The following is a 12,531-nucleotide window of genomic DNA, read 5'->3' as shown; positions in this document are numbered from 1 at the left end:
AAATATAAATTATACAATAGTAAAAAAACATATCATTTAAATTGAAAAAAGACATTACAAGACAAAAAGAAAATACATAATTATTTCTATAAATTTTTTTGTTAGAAACTTGTATAAAAATATAAAAAAGATAAGAGTTGTGTGCGGAAAATATTAATAGGGTTGAGCTATATTTATAGGAAAAAAAATATTTTTTATTCCGGTGCAACCATTTGGAACGTCAAATGCATCTATCCTTTAATTTTATGTGTTGAGACATGTTGAGATGACCACAAGCCTTAACTTGACATGTACTCAGGATGGTGTTCTTTAAACCTTAACGACCTTTATATGTTGTGTCTACAAATCCTCCACGCAGTGGAGGACCCATACTGAGCTCCATTAAAGGGTTAAATAAAAGAAAATAACAATCGTATATATATCTTATCTTTGTTATAACATACTTTGTACATCTACTTTTTGATATTATAACATTCTATTATGAAAAATATAAGATTAATGACATAAGTAATAACCAATTATCTATATCTAAAGTATTTCGAAAACACCATTATACTAAGAAAATGTTGTGAGAAATTACTAATTTTTATTTTTGCTTTAACATAACATGCCAATGTGGCATGATAACCATGTAAACGGGCTATTCTCGGTCATGCCAAAATGTTTTAAGAACAAAAAAAATAAAACTAGATTACCTTTTTACAATATTATTTATAATACAGTGATATTATTAGTGGATAATATTATTGTGTATTTATCTTATTTATTGTATTTACTTATCTCCTTAATTGTAGGGGTATTTGTTGTAAATCCATTATATATAATGGATTCTCTCCTCATTAATTGATGAGGTTGATTTTATTACTTGTTATATGGTATCAGCCATTCATCCGATTTCCCCCTTCTAAACCTATTCGTCTCTTTCTTCTTCTTGGGATCTCACCATGACAGAGTCCTCCTCTTCTTCTTCTCCTCAAGATAACCCTTTCTCCATGAATACTCTATTGCACCCGATGACAATCAAGCTTTCCTCCAGCAACTACCTTTTATGTCGGAATCATCTTCTTCTTCCCATCTTTACTTATCAGAAGCTATTAAGGCATCTCGATGGTTCTTTTCCCGCTCCATCGACAACCGTTACTGTTGAAGAAAAATCTCTTCCCAATCCAGACTATCAGGTATGGACTGAAGCTGATCAGCGAGCTATTATTCTCTTGCAATCTTCTCTGAAGAAGTTGCAGCCGAAGTTCTTGGTCTCACCACGGCTCGCAACATCTGGCTCGCTCTTGAAGCTTCTTATAGTAACGCATCTGTTAAACGCGTTCATTCTCTGCGTGAATCCCTTCGACAACTCACAAAAGGTACATCTTTTGTTTTTGATTATTATCGTCGATTCAAGGCAATATGTGACCAACTCTCCTCAATTAGTCACCCGGTTGTTGAAATTGATAAGTTGCATTGGTTTCTTTATGGTTTGGGTCCTTCTTATGAAACCTTCTTCATTGCGATAAGGGCTACCAAACCTGCACCTTTGTCCCGTGATTTGGCTATACAAACAGAAAGTCACGAGTTGTTCTTACAGTCTCTTCACGGTACCCCTTCTCCTCCTGCTGCTTTTAAGGCTCAGAATACTCACATTAATTCTGCTCAGGGTAGGGGTCGTTCCTTCAATTATCGAGGATCAACTCTCGTGGCAAGGGACGAGGTCAAGGTCGAAGACCACCTCATTGCCAATTGTGCAGATATAATGGTCATTATGCGTCTTCTTGTCCGCAACTTCATACCTATGCTACTCAAGCTCCCTCTTCAGATGAAAACTTAGCAAAGGCTTTCCGTGCACAACGTCATGTTACTAAAAACACTCCTGATTGGCATGTTGATTCGGGAGCGACTCCAACCTGTGACTCACTCAATCATTCGACATCATATTTAGGTAACAATAAAGTTGTTTTTGGAAATGGTAAGAAACTTCCAATCACTACTAGAAAACTAAGGCAACAGCTACGGCACAATCCGTAGCTATTCAGTAGGTATAAGGCGATACCTACGGATTTGCTACGGAAAATGCCCTGGGCATTTATGTAGCATAAATGCCCGTGGGAAATTTTTAGCTACGGAATTGCTACGGACTAGCTACAGAATAGCTACAAATAGCTACGGACAATGATTGCTACGGAATACCTACGGATTGCCGACAGGTGAATGTTCCTACGAAATAGCTACGGAATCACATGGCTACGGATTTCCTACGGATTACCCACGCAAGTATTTTCTTACGGAATAGCTACGGAACTGTTTAGCTACGGATTTCCTACGAATTAGCGACAGAACTCAAGTTTGACTAAAATTGACTTTATTCCTACGGAATACCTACAGACCTATTTAGCGACGGATTTCCCGTAGTTAATTTCATTTTATAAAAAAAAAATTAAAAAATTAAAAAATTTCCATTTTTTGTTAAATACCATATCAATTCAATTTGTCCAAAATACACCAAAAAATGTCCCTAATACCAACTTTGACACATTCAATTCCATTATCTTAAATACCATACAAATGTCTCAAATACCATACAACATTGTACTTTGCATTTACTCAATTTATTTCATAAAAGTAATTTAAATACAAACCAATACAATTCATACACACAAAATACATTTGAATGCATTATCCTACTTTGTACAAGATATTACTAGTAATTAATTTACATAAAAAAAAAATCATACAAATGGATGTCCACTTACATGAGCAAATCTATACAGAAGTATAACTTTTTATAGCCCTTAAGCCCTTGGATGAAGATCTGTAATAAAATCCCAAATTTAATACATTAGTTAATTACAAACTAAAAAAACGGAAAAAACAAAAAACTGTATACATAAGCATAACCGCCTAAAACACAACAAATGAAATTAATAATGAAATAAAAAGATATTTGCATTGAACCTTCAATATTGACAATCACAATTTTATTAATGTAATTTCTCTTTATCAATAGACTTTAACTAAGCATATTGCTTCAATTCTCATATAACAAAATGACTATGCTCATCTAGTCATTGTAACAATCTTTCAACTCTATTCTAATAATTATTTATGCTCCATGAAGCTTCATAATCAAGTTTGCCAATTTTACATTTTTTGTCCAATTTTAACAGTTTACTCCAATTTCATGCATTAATGTGTTTAAAACCATGTCATATAGTTAAATAATATGCAAAGAGTGTTCAAAACATGTATAAAACTTCAAGGCATATTTTAAACCATTTTTTGGAGTGATCCCTTTTGACATTTTTCTCATTTAGGCATCCTACTTGCCTGAATGTGTTTTCTTTAAGTTCTAGAGTGAAATTTCATGAATCTTTCATGCCAACCTGTTTTTAAGAAGAACCAATGCTTAGGTTGTCAAACACCTTTGAAATTAGTCATCTTATACAAATTTTGACAATCTACTTTATACAAACTAGAATCTATTCATGCATTGAGGTTTCTAATTTCCTCAAAAGCTTCCATCCATAAACAATTTTAGGATTTATCAACCAATTTCAACATGAAATCAACAATTCCAAACGAAACCTACGTTAACTTAGGTTTATAGAAATTACCTTCACATCTTGTGTTCACAAGCTGAAAATCATAACTATTGGGCTATTTCTTCGTGTTTTTCCAGCCTCCACAACACTGAAATCGCTATCAGCCATCACCAACGACAACCGAAGATGGTGACGAACGGGCACGCGGAAGATGAGAGGTCAGAGGGTGTGCTGCGATGTGGAGTCGATATGCGATTTTTATGGAGCGAGTTTAGCTATTAGGGCAAAGTGTTTGAGATAGCCGTCGACGACAACCATCAAAAAAAAAAAACGATTTCAGAAAGATAACGTACCTCTGTGTGCAACGGTCGAAGAGAGAAAGCCGGAGATGGTGACGAACGGAGCACCGGAGGTGGTGGAAGGTCTCTGGGATCGGCGTCGGAGGCGGCGACGAACGAAGGGCTGGAGGTGGCCGAATGTCTCTGGGATCGACGTTTGAGATGGCACCCAGAAGATGGAGGGTCTCGTGAAAAAGAAGATAACACAGGGAAAGGAAAGCGGGATGATTAGGGATACATGGGTATATTGGGGGGAGATTAAAATTTTCGTGAGGCATATTGGGGGGAGATTGAAATTTTTTGTGAGGAGCCACATAAAAACTGGTGCCAAATATGTGAGGAGGAAATTTTTTTTTTGTTGCGGATGGGATTCGAACTTAAACCTCCACCAGAAACGACCAAACGACTTACTAACTCTGATTGAATATATAGACTTCCTTATTATTATTATTATTATTATTATTATTATATTTATTATTATTATTATTATTATTATTATTATTATTATTATTATTCGAGTCTTAATTTTTTTTTTGGATAAATTTTCTTACATATTTTAGACACGAACAATTAACTTTCTAAAAAGTGTCAACATTCTAAAATTGGATTTTTGATGCATTTTTTAATATAGCTCGATCCCAGCCAGGGGCTCTGCCCCTTGGACCCTGCCAGGGGCTGCCGCCCCTGGGACCCCGCTGCCAGGGGCGCTGCCCCCGGACCCCCGTTCATTTAGGGGCTTCTCCCATAAATAACAATGTACTTTGAATATTGAAAAACTTGAACATGTGCGCACTCCTACACCATCCTAACGTGTTCAATATTAAACAAGATCATTTTTGGTCAACAATTTTAATCATATTACACTTAAATAATATTGATGATATAAAATCACCAACAAACCTCCTCAATTTAAGTGTAATGATGGTGGTGGTGATGGTGGTAATGATGGTGATGGTGATGGTGGTGTGATGATGGTGGTGGTGATGGTGATGATGGTGATGGTGGTGATGATGGTGATGGTGGTGGTGGTGATGGTGATGGTGGTGATGATGATGATGATGATGATGGTGGTGGTGATGGTGATAGTGATGATGGTGGTGATGGTGATAGTGATGGTCATGGTGATGGTGGTGATGGTGATGGTGATGGTGGTGGTGGTGATTGTGATGGTGGTGATGATGATGATGATGATGGTGGTGGTGATGGTGATAGTGATGATGGTGGTGATGGTGATAGTGATGGTGATGGTGATGGTGGTGATGGTGATGGTGGTGTGATGATGGTGATAGTGATGACGGTGGTGGTAGTGATGGTGGTGATGGTGGTGATGGTGATGGTGATGGTGATGATGGTGATGGTAATGGTGGTGATGGTGGTAGTGATGGTGATGGTGATGGTGGTGTGATGATGGTGATGGTGATGGTGATGGTGGTGATGATGGTGATGGTGGTGATGGTGATGGTGATGGTGATGGTGATGGTGGTGATGATGATGATGATGGTGGTGGTGGTGATGGTGATAGTGATGATGGTGGTGATGGTGATAGTGATGGTCATGGTGATGGTGGTGATGGTGATGGTGATGGTGATGGTGGTGGTGGTGATGGTGATGGTGGTGATGATGATGATGATGATGGTGGTGGTGATGGTGATAGTGATGATGGTGGTGATGGTGATGGTGGTGTGATGATGGTGATAGTGATGACGGTGGTGGTAGTGATGGTGATGGTGATGGTGGTGATGGTGATGGTGATGGTGATGATGGTGATGGTGATGGTGATAACGGTGATAGTGATGGTGATGATGGTGGTGATGGTGGTGGTGGTTGTGGTGGTGATGGTGATGATGATGATGATGATGATGGTGGTGGTGATGGTGGTGATGATGGTGATGATGATGATGATGATGATGATGATGATAGTGATGATGATGTTGATGTTGTTGATGATGATGTATATGAGTTTGTGAGATGTATGTGAACGTATTCATAAGCATTATAGTGTTAAACAACTAAATGAGCAATGGATCTCGTATGTATACACGACTCTATAAATGATATTAATAACTATAGATTGGTGAAAATATAGATAATCATGTATAATAGAGGTGTGAAAAAAAATGGAGCGAAAAAAAAACGACGTTTGGTGCCCGAAAAATCAAAAATAAGAAAAATCCGTAGCAAATCCGTAGCTAATTAGCTACGGAATAGCTACGGAATTCTAACGGAAAGCATATTCTGTAGCTAATTCGTAGTTAATTACCTACGGATTAGCTACGGAATATGTTTTCCGTTAGAATTCCGTAGCTATTCCGTAGCTAATTAGCTACGGATTTTTCTTACTTTTGATTTTTCGGTCACCAAACGTTGTTTTTTTCGATCTATTTTTTTCACATCTCTATTATACATGATTATCTATATTTTCACCAATTTATAGCTATTAATATCATATATAAAGGCGTGTATACATACGAGATCCATTGCTCGTTTAGTGGTTTAACACTATAATGCTTATGAATATGTTCACATACATCTCACAAACACGTATACATACACATATACACGTACACATATACCACAACTCATTCATGTATATAAATATATATAAAAAAACATAATCCATCAGAAGTTGGTGAAAAATATAGGCATTACAATGTTAAACTGTGAAACGAGTACTTGATCCCGAAAGGGCACACGACTTTATGAACGATATTAATAGCTATAAGTTGGTGAAAATATAGATAATCATCTATAGTAGAGGTGTGAAAAAAACGAAACGAAAAAAACGACGTTTGGTGCCCGAAAAATCAAAAATAAGAAAAATCTGTAGCTAATCCGTAGCTACTTAGCTACGGATTAGCTACGGAGTTCTAACGGAAAGCATACTCCGTAGCTAATCCGTAGGTAAATAGTATTTGTAGGTATCCCGTAGCTATTCCGTAGCTAATTAGCTACGGAATAGCTACATATTAGCATATGTAGCTATTCCGTAGCTAATTAGCTACGGAATAGCTACGGACTGATGTCCGTAGCTATTCCGTAGCTATTCCGTTACTAAATTAGGGCATCCCATTCTGTAGCTAATCCGTAGCAATTCCGTAGCTAATTAGCTACGGAAATTTTCCGTAGCTATTTTCCGTAGGAAAACCCTATGTTTTCTAGTAGTGAATCACGCATACGGGTTCATCGACTATTTTACATCGTATTCCCTTACGCAATATTCTTGTCATTCCAAATCTTACCAAGAAATTACTTTCTGTTAGCAAGTTAACCAGTGATCATCCGGTTGATGTTCTATTTTCTCAACATTTTTTCAATATTCAGGATCGGAAAACCAAAAGAGTTCTCGCTAAAGGAAGCTGTGAAAATGGCCTTTATGTGCTCAAGGATGAACCCCACACTTTTGTTACCACCACCAGAGCTTCAAAAAGAGCCTCTTGTGAGTTAGGGCATGCTCGTATAGGCCATGTGTCCTTCGATGATATTTCTACAATGAATAAATTAGGATTTTTGTCTATTACTTCTTTGTTACCAAAACCTATTGTTTTGCACACCTTGTCAACTTGCTAAAGGACAACGATTATCTTTTAATCTTAATTATAAACGTTCATCTCATCCTTTAGACTTAATTCATTGTGATTTATGGGGTCCAGCTCCTATTTGCTCTAACGAGGGTTATAAATATTATGTTGCTTTTATAGACGATTACTCTAGGTTTACGTGGCTCTATCCACTTACAACTAAGACAGGTTTCTATTCGGTGTTACCTAAATTTATTAATTTTGTTCAAACATAATGCTCACGAAAGATAAAAGTTTTTCAAAGTGATGGTGGCACGGAATTTGTTAATCACATGGTTCGCAAATTTTTTGAAGACAATGGCACATTTCATCGTTTTTCTTGTCCATACACACCGCAGCAAAACGGTCGTGTGAATGCAAGCATAGACATATTGTTGAAACCGGTCTAGCTATGTTATTTAACGCTCATGTGCCGACTAGCTACTGGGTGGATGCATTCACTTCGGCAACATTCATTATTAATCGTTTACCGACTCCGGTGTTACATAACAATTCTCCTTTTCAGTTGCTTTTCAATCAAGATCCGCAATATGAGAATTTTAGAACATTTGGTTGCCAAGTATTCCCTTATTTACGAGATTACTCTCAACACAAACTTGCACCAAGGAGCATCCCATGTATCTTTATTGGGTATAGTCCGCAACATAAAGGATATCGTTGTCTCTACCCTACCACCTCACAAGTTTTTATCACTCGTCATGCTCGCTTTAATGAAATGGTTTTTCCGTTTCACAGTTCTTCTTGTGACACGAACATAAGTTCTTTAGAGCTCACTACCTTTCTCCAAGATGCTTCACATTTTCCATTATCTTCTCCTATGTTAAAGAACCATACAAAAGACGATAGCAACAAACATACTGCTCCAACCATTTGTTCTTTATGCAAGCCACCTACTGTTACTATTAACCCACCACATACGCCTACCCCAACTACAGAACATGAAATTCTAACCGTGCCTTCATCTAGTCCTATGCAAGATATTAGTACCACGCCCAAGTTCTACCAATGTTGTTGTCTCTAAATGGGTGTATCGTATCAAATATCATTCTGATGGCACCATTGAAAGATACAAGGCTCGACTAGTGGCCCAAGGATACACTCAAATTCCGGGTCTTGATTACTCTCATACGTTTAGTTTGGTTGTTAAAGCAGCTACTGTTCGAATTGTTCTCTCTCTTGCAGTCTTGAATAACTGGAAGTTGCATCAACTTGATGTAAAAACGCATTCTTAAATGGCAACTTAGATGAGACGGTCTTTATGGAACAACCTCCGGGATTTGCCGATTCTCAATTTCCCAACCATGTGTGTAAGTTATCTAAGGTGTTTTATGGCTTAAAACAAGCTCCACGAGCTTGGTTCCAACGCTTGAGCACTTTTCTTCTTTCATATGGCTTTAGTTGCAGTCGTGCAGACACTTCTCTCTTTGTGTTCACAAATGTCTCATGCATCATGTACTTACTCGTATATGTGGATGATCTTATTCTTACAGGAAATGATGAGACTGCTATTGCCAATTTTATTTCTCGTTTAAATCACGAGTTTTCCATCAAAGATCTTGGTGATCTTAGTTATTTCTTGGGCCTTGAAGTTGCTTACCTAGACAACGGTCTTTTTCTCACTCAATCAAAGTATGCTAGCGACATTCTCACAAGGGCTGATCTTTATGATTCTAAACCCGCAAGCACGCCTCTACCTCCCCATGCATCCTTTAAAACAGATGGTACGCCTTTTAAGGATCCAACTCTCTATCGATCTTTAGTCGAGGCTCTTCAGTATTTGACAATCACACGACCAGATTTGTCTTACGCGGTCAATCAAGTTTCTCAATTTCTCCAACCCAAACGGTTGATCATTTTCAATCTGTTAAACGAATTCTTCGGTATGTTAAAGGCACCATCTCCTTTGGTCTCACTTACGGTCGGCCTCACAAAAATTCCATACTTGGCTACTCTGATGCTGATTGAGCTCGTTGCTTAGACACACGTCGCTCTACATATGGCTACTCTATTTACCTAGGTGGGAATCTTGTGTCATGAAGTGCTAAAAAGCAACCCACTGTCTCACGGTCCAGTTGTGAATCTGAATATAAGGCAATGACCACTACTGCTACTGAAATAGTATGGATTACTCATCTCTTAAGAGAGTTGCATGCGCTTCCTCCAGATAGACCTACACTTCTTTGTGATAACAAGAGTGCTCTTTTTATGACACAAAATCCAGTCTCACATAAACATGCCAAGCACATTGATTTAGACTATCACTTTATCCGGGAATTGGTTAGCTCAGACAAACTCTTCACAAAATTTGTTCCAACCAATCTTCAGGTGGCCGATATCTTCACTAAAAGTCTTTCACGTCTTCAGTTCAAGACTTTTCGTACCATGCTACGCCTAGGACCACCACCGTTTCAATTGAAGGGGGGTATTAGTGGATAATATTATTGTGTATTTATCTTATTTATTGTATTTACTTATCTTCTTATTTGTAGGGGTATTTGTTGTAAATCCATTCTATATAATCGATTCTTTCCTCATTAATTATGAGGTTGATTTTATTACTTGTTATAGATATTCTTTTAAAACAATATAAATAACTGGTTAACAATTGTGTCATTAATCCTTCTTGGAGCCACATATATAGAGTTTATAATTTTCTTTCCAGGCGGCAATCCTCAACATTCCATGTGCAATAATTTTGTCTTTGGGAGCACATGTTGGAGTATCTTTAGGGTTTAGTTCCTACAGTGAGAGCTTCCAAAAAACACCGATGATCATGACGCTTAAAATATTCTCCACCATTCACATAAACTGCTATAGGATAAGATGTAAATCGAGCTAGTATATTGGAAAAATTTTAACAATTAGACCATTGTTAAATACTATTTAATTAACAATCAAGAACATGTATAAATTCATCTATTTCCTTCATCCTCCCGAGTAACAATATGGTTTTATTTAAAGAGAATAAATATCTGTAAAAGATTTTTTAATTTCTCTTTGAAGAAGAAACAAATATCTATTACGAATACAGTTTTTCTATTTCTTAATTTATATATCTAGGAACTTGAAGAAGGTGCAAATGTTCACATTAGCAGCTGACATATCATTAATTAGATTGAGGAGTCATCATTTTAATGTCTTCGATCAAACGATCTAAATTCCTATATGAAGATCCACCGCTGCTAACAGACTCCTTCGCCAGTTTCGCCATACGACGGGCGGATTCTTCAAACTCTTCCTTCCTAACTTCCATTACTTCTTTAACAATCTTCTCAACTATCCTTCTATCACACGTGTCTTTCATATCCAACCCTAATTTCCACACAGCCTCCACGAATCTACTATTCGGCTGTTGATCTGCAAAAAACGGCCAACTCACCATCGGCACTCCTTCAACAATGCTCTCCAACGTCGAGTTCCATCCATTATGTGTCAAAAAAGCACCTACAGCTGAATGGGTTAAGACATCTTCTTGTGGAGCCCACCCAACTAGATACCCTCTTTCTTTAGTACCCTTTTCTAGCTCACTTGGTACATTGTTTTCATCATCAGGACTCGAAACAAGATCCTCTCGGATGACCCACAAAAATGGTTTCTCACTGTTAACTAAACCATGCCAAAACTCGATAAGTTGGTCTCTTGTTAATGTTGCTATGCTTCCAAAACTCACGTATAATACCGATTTGGGTGCATTTTGATCGAGCCAACCTATACATGTCCTATCTTCTTGGAGTAAGCTATTTGAAGATGTGGATTTTGATACGGATCGAGCTTTGAGGTGTGCGTGAAGTGGTCCGATGGTGTAAATATTTGGGCAGTGTTTTTGTATGTGAGAGAGAATAGGACCTTCAAGATCTTCAAAAGTGTTGAGAATGAGTGCATGGGCATCTGGTGTCCGGCGTGTTATGCTGGTAACTTCTTGGAACGTGGTGTTGCTTAAGCCGGAACGACAAAAGCTTGGAAGATCACGCCGGCGAAGGAATCCTTCCATGCCTTTCACGTTGACTATTCGTTCGTCCAAGTTTGTACCTTTATTTAATTACAAATTTCAGATATCAAAAAATATTCGAACCAAACTCGATAAAGTTTCATTACACATGTGTTTAAAACACTGGAGTACGTAATTAATTACTAGTAATTACGTACCTTGAAAGGGAAGGTCGCCGGAGTTTATGAGATCCGGGACGCAAAAGTAAGCCCAGAACGCACAAGCACTAATCGTCCGAAAGAACATGACGGGAACTCCAGTACCCGCCGCAGCATCGAGTGAAAAACCCAAGATTCCGTCAGCTATGAAACAAGTCACCTGAGAATCGAGAAGCAACATTCTGAGCAAGGGTGTAGTTACTTTAGGCAAAGAATCAATTAACATCAAATTGAGTTTTTCATCGGTGTCTATGGGGCCTTCATAGAGACCATGAATGACGTGGAAACGGAAACCCGGGTAGGAGCTTAGGCGGGAATGGACGGTGGTGAAGCGGGATAGGCGGTCATGGTCTTTGGCGGATATTAGAAAGGTGATGTGTACACCCGCCGGCAGGAGCAGCTCCGTCAGCTTTAACATGGAGTTCACATGGCCTTGCGCCGGACATGGAAAGATAAGAACATGCGGTGGAGAAGGTGGTTTCGGATCCATGAATGATCTTTAATTCTGAAGATCAGAGATAAGAGGTGACCACTTTGAAATGTCTAGACAAACGTTGTTTCACCACCGCTTTCTCTAGAAATATAAATCTAGTAAAATTAACTGTTATTTTATTTAAAGTGCATGTCACCATAAAATAAATTTTATAAAATTCTGTTTTATCTCATAGATAAAAGATTTACATTTTGTAGTGAAAAATATGTTTAAAAGCTTTTGGTTTACAAAGTTAACATTATTTGTTTTAGATATGAGTAATAATTTGGTTTCTTATTCTTTATATTTTCAACGGCATATAACGCACTAATGCCACTTCTATGTATGTTGCACACATAGAACAAATAACCAATAAACATCTATTGATACTTTGTAGTTTGTGTTAGACAAGTGATTTAGATGTGTAGGTTTTACATGAAGCGTTTGGGCTTGAGCTTACATGA

At 37.7% G+C, this 12,531-nt stretch overlaps 1 protein-coding gene and 2 long non-coding RNA genes across 4 annotated transcripts; 1 reads left to right on the top strand and 2 right to left on the bottom strand.

Annotated features, from left to right (window-relative positions):
• Nucleotides 1-862: 862 nt before the first annotated feature.
• On the top strand, nt 863-7,497 carry LOC145067040 (uncharacterized). The gene is made up of 2 exons (XR_013688817.1): nt 863-1,933; nt 7,193-7,497. It is a non-coding gene; the product is annotated as an uncharacterized LOC145067040 (long non-coding RNA).
• Nucleotides 2,585-4,206, bottom strand: LOC145067039 (uncharacterized). The gene is made up of 3 exons (XR_013688816.1): nt 3,887-4,206; nt 3,606-3,764; nt 2,585-2,803 (listed from the first exon to the last, which is right to left on the bottom strand). It is a non-coding gene; the product is annotated as an uncharacterized LOC145067039 (long non-coding RNA).
• A 2,855-nt stretch (nt 7,498-10,352) lies between the features above and the next one.
• Nucleotides 10,353-12,161, bottom strand: LOC145067038 (7-deoxyloganetic acid glucosyltransferase-like). 2 transcript variants are annotated; one of them, XM_079014262.1, is made up of 3 exons: nt 11,866-12,000; nt 11,596-11,755; nt 10,353-11,478 (listed from the first exon to the last, which is right to left on the bottom strand). In XM_079014262.1, the coding sequence occupies exons 1-3, from the start codon at nt 11,866-11,868 to the stop codon at nt 10,556-10,558; spliced, it is 1,086 nt and encodes a 361-aa protein (XP_078870388.1). In that variant the 5' UTR covers nt 11,869-12,000; the 3' UTR covers nt 10,353-10,555. The 2 variants fall into 2 exon arrangements, with proteins under 2 accessions (XP_078870388.1, XP_078870387.1); XM_079014261.1 differs by having other exon boundaries at nt 11,596-12,161.
• Between the last annotated feature and the right edge of the window lie 370 nt (nt 12,162-12,531).

Source organism: Lactuca serriola, chromosome 8 (genome assembly GCF_051521515.1).
Source record: "Lactuca serriola cultivar US96UC23 chromosome 8, Lser_US96UC23_V15, whole genome shotgun sequence".
In the NCBI taxonomy this organism is placed as follows: domain Eukaryota; kingdom Viridiplantae; phylum Streptophyta; class Magnoliopsida; order Asterales; family Asteraceae; genus Lactuca; species Lactuca serriola.
This window is presented reverse-complemented; position numbering and strand designations above follow the sequence as displayed.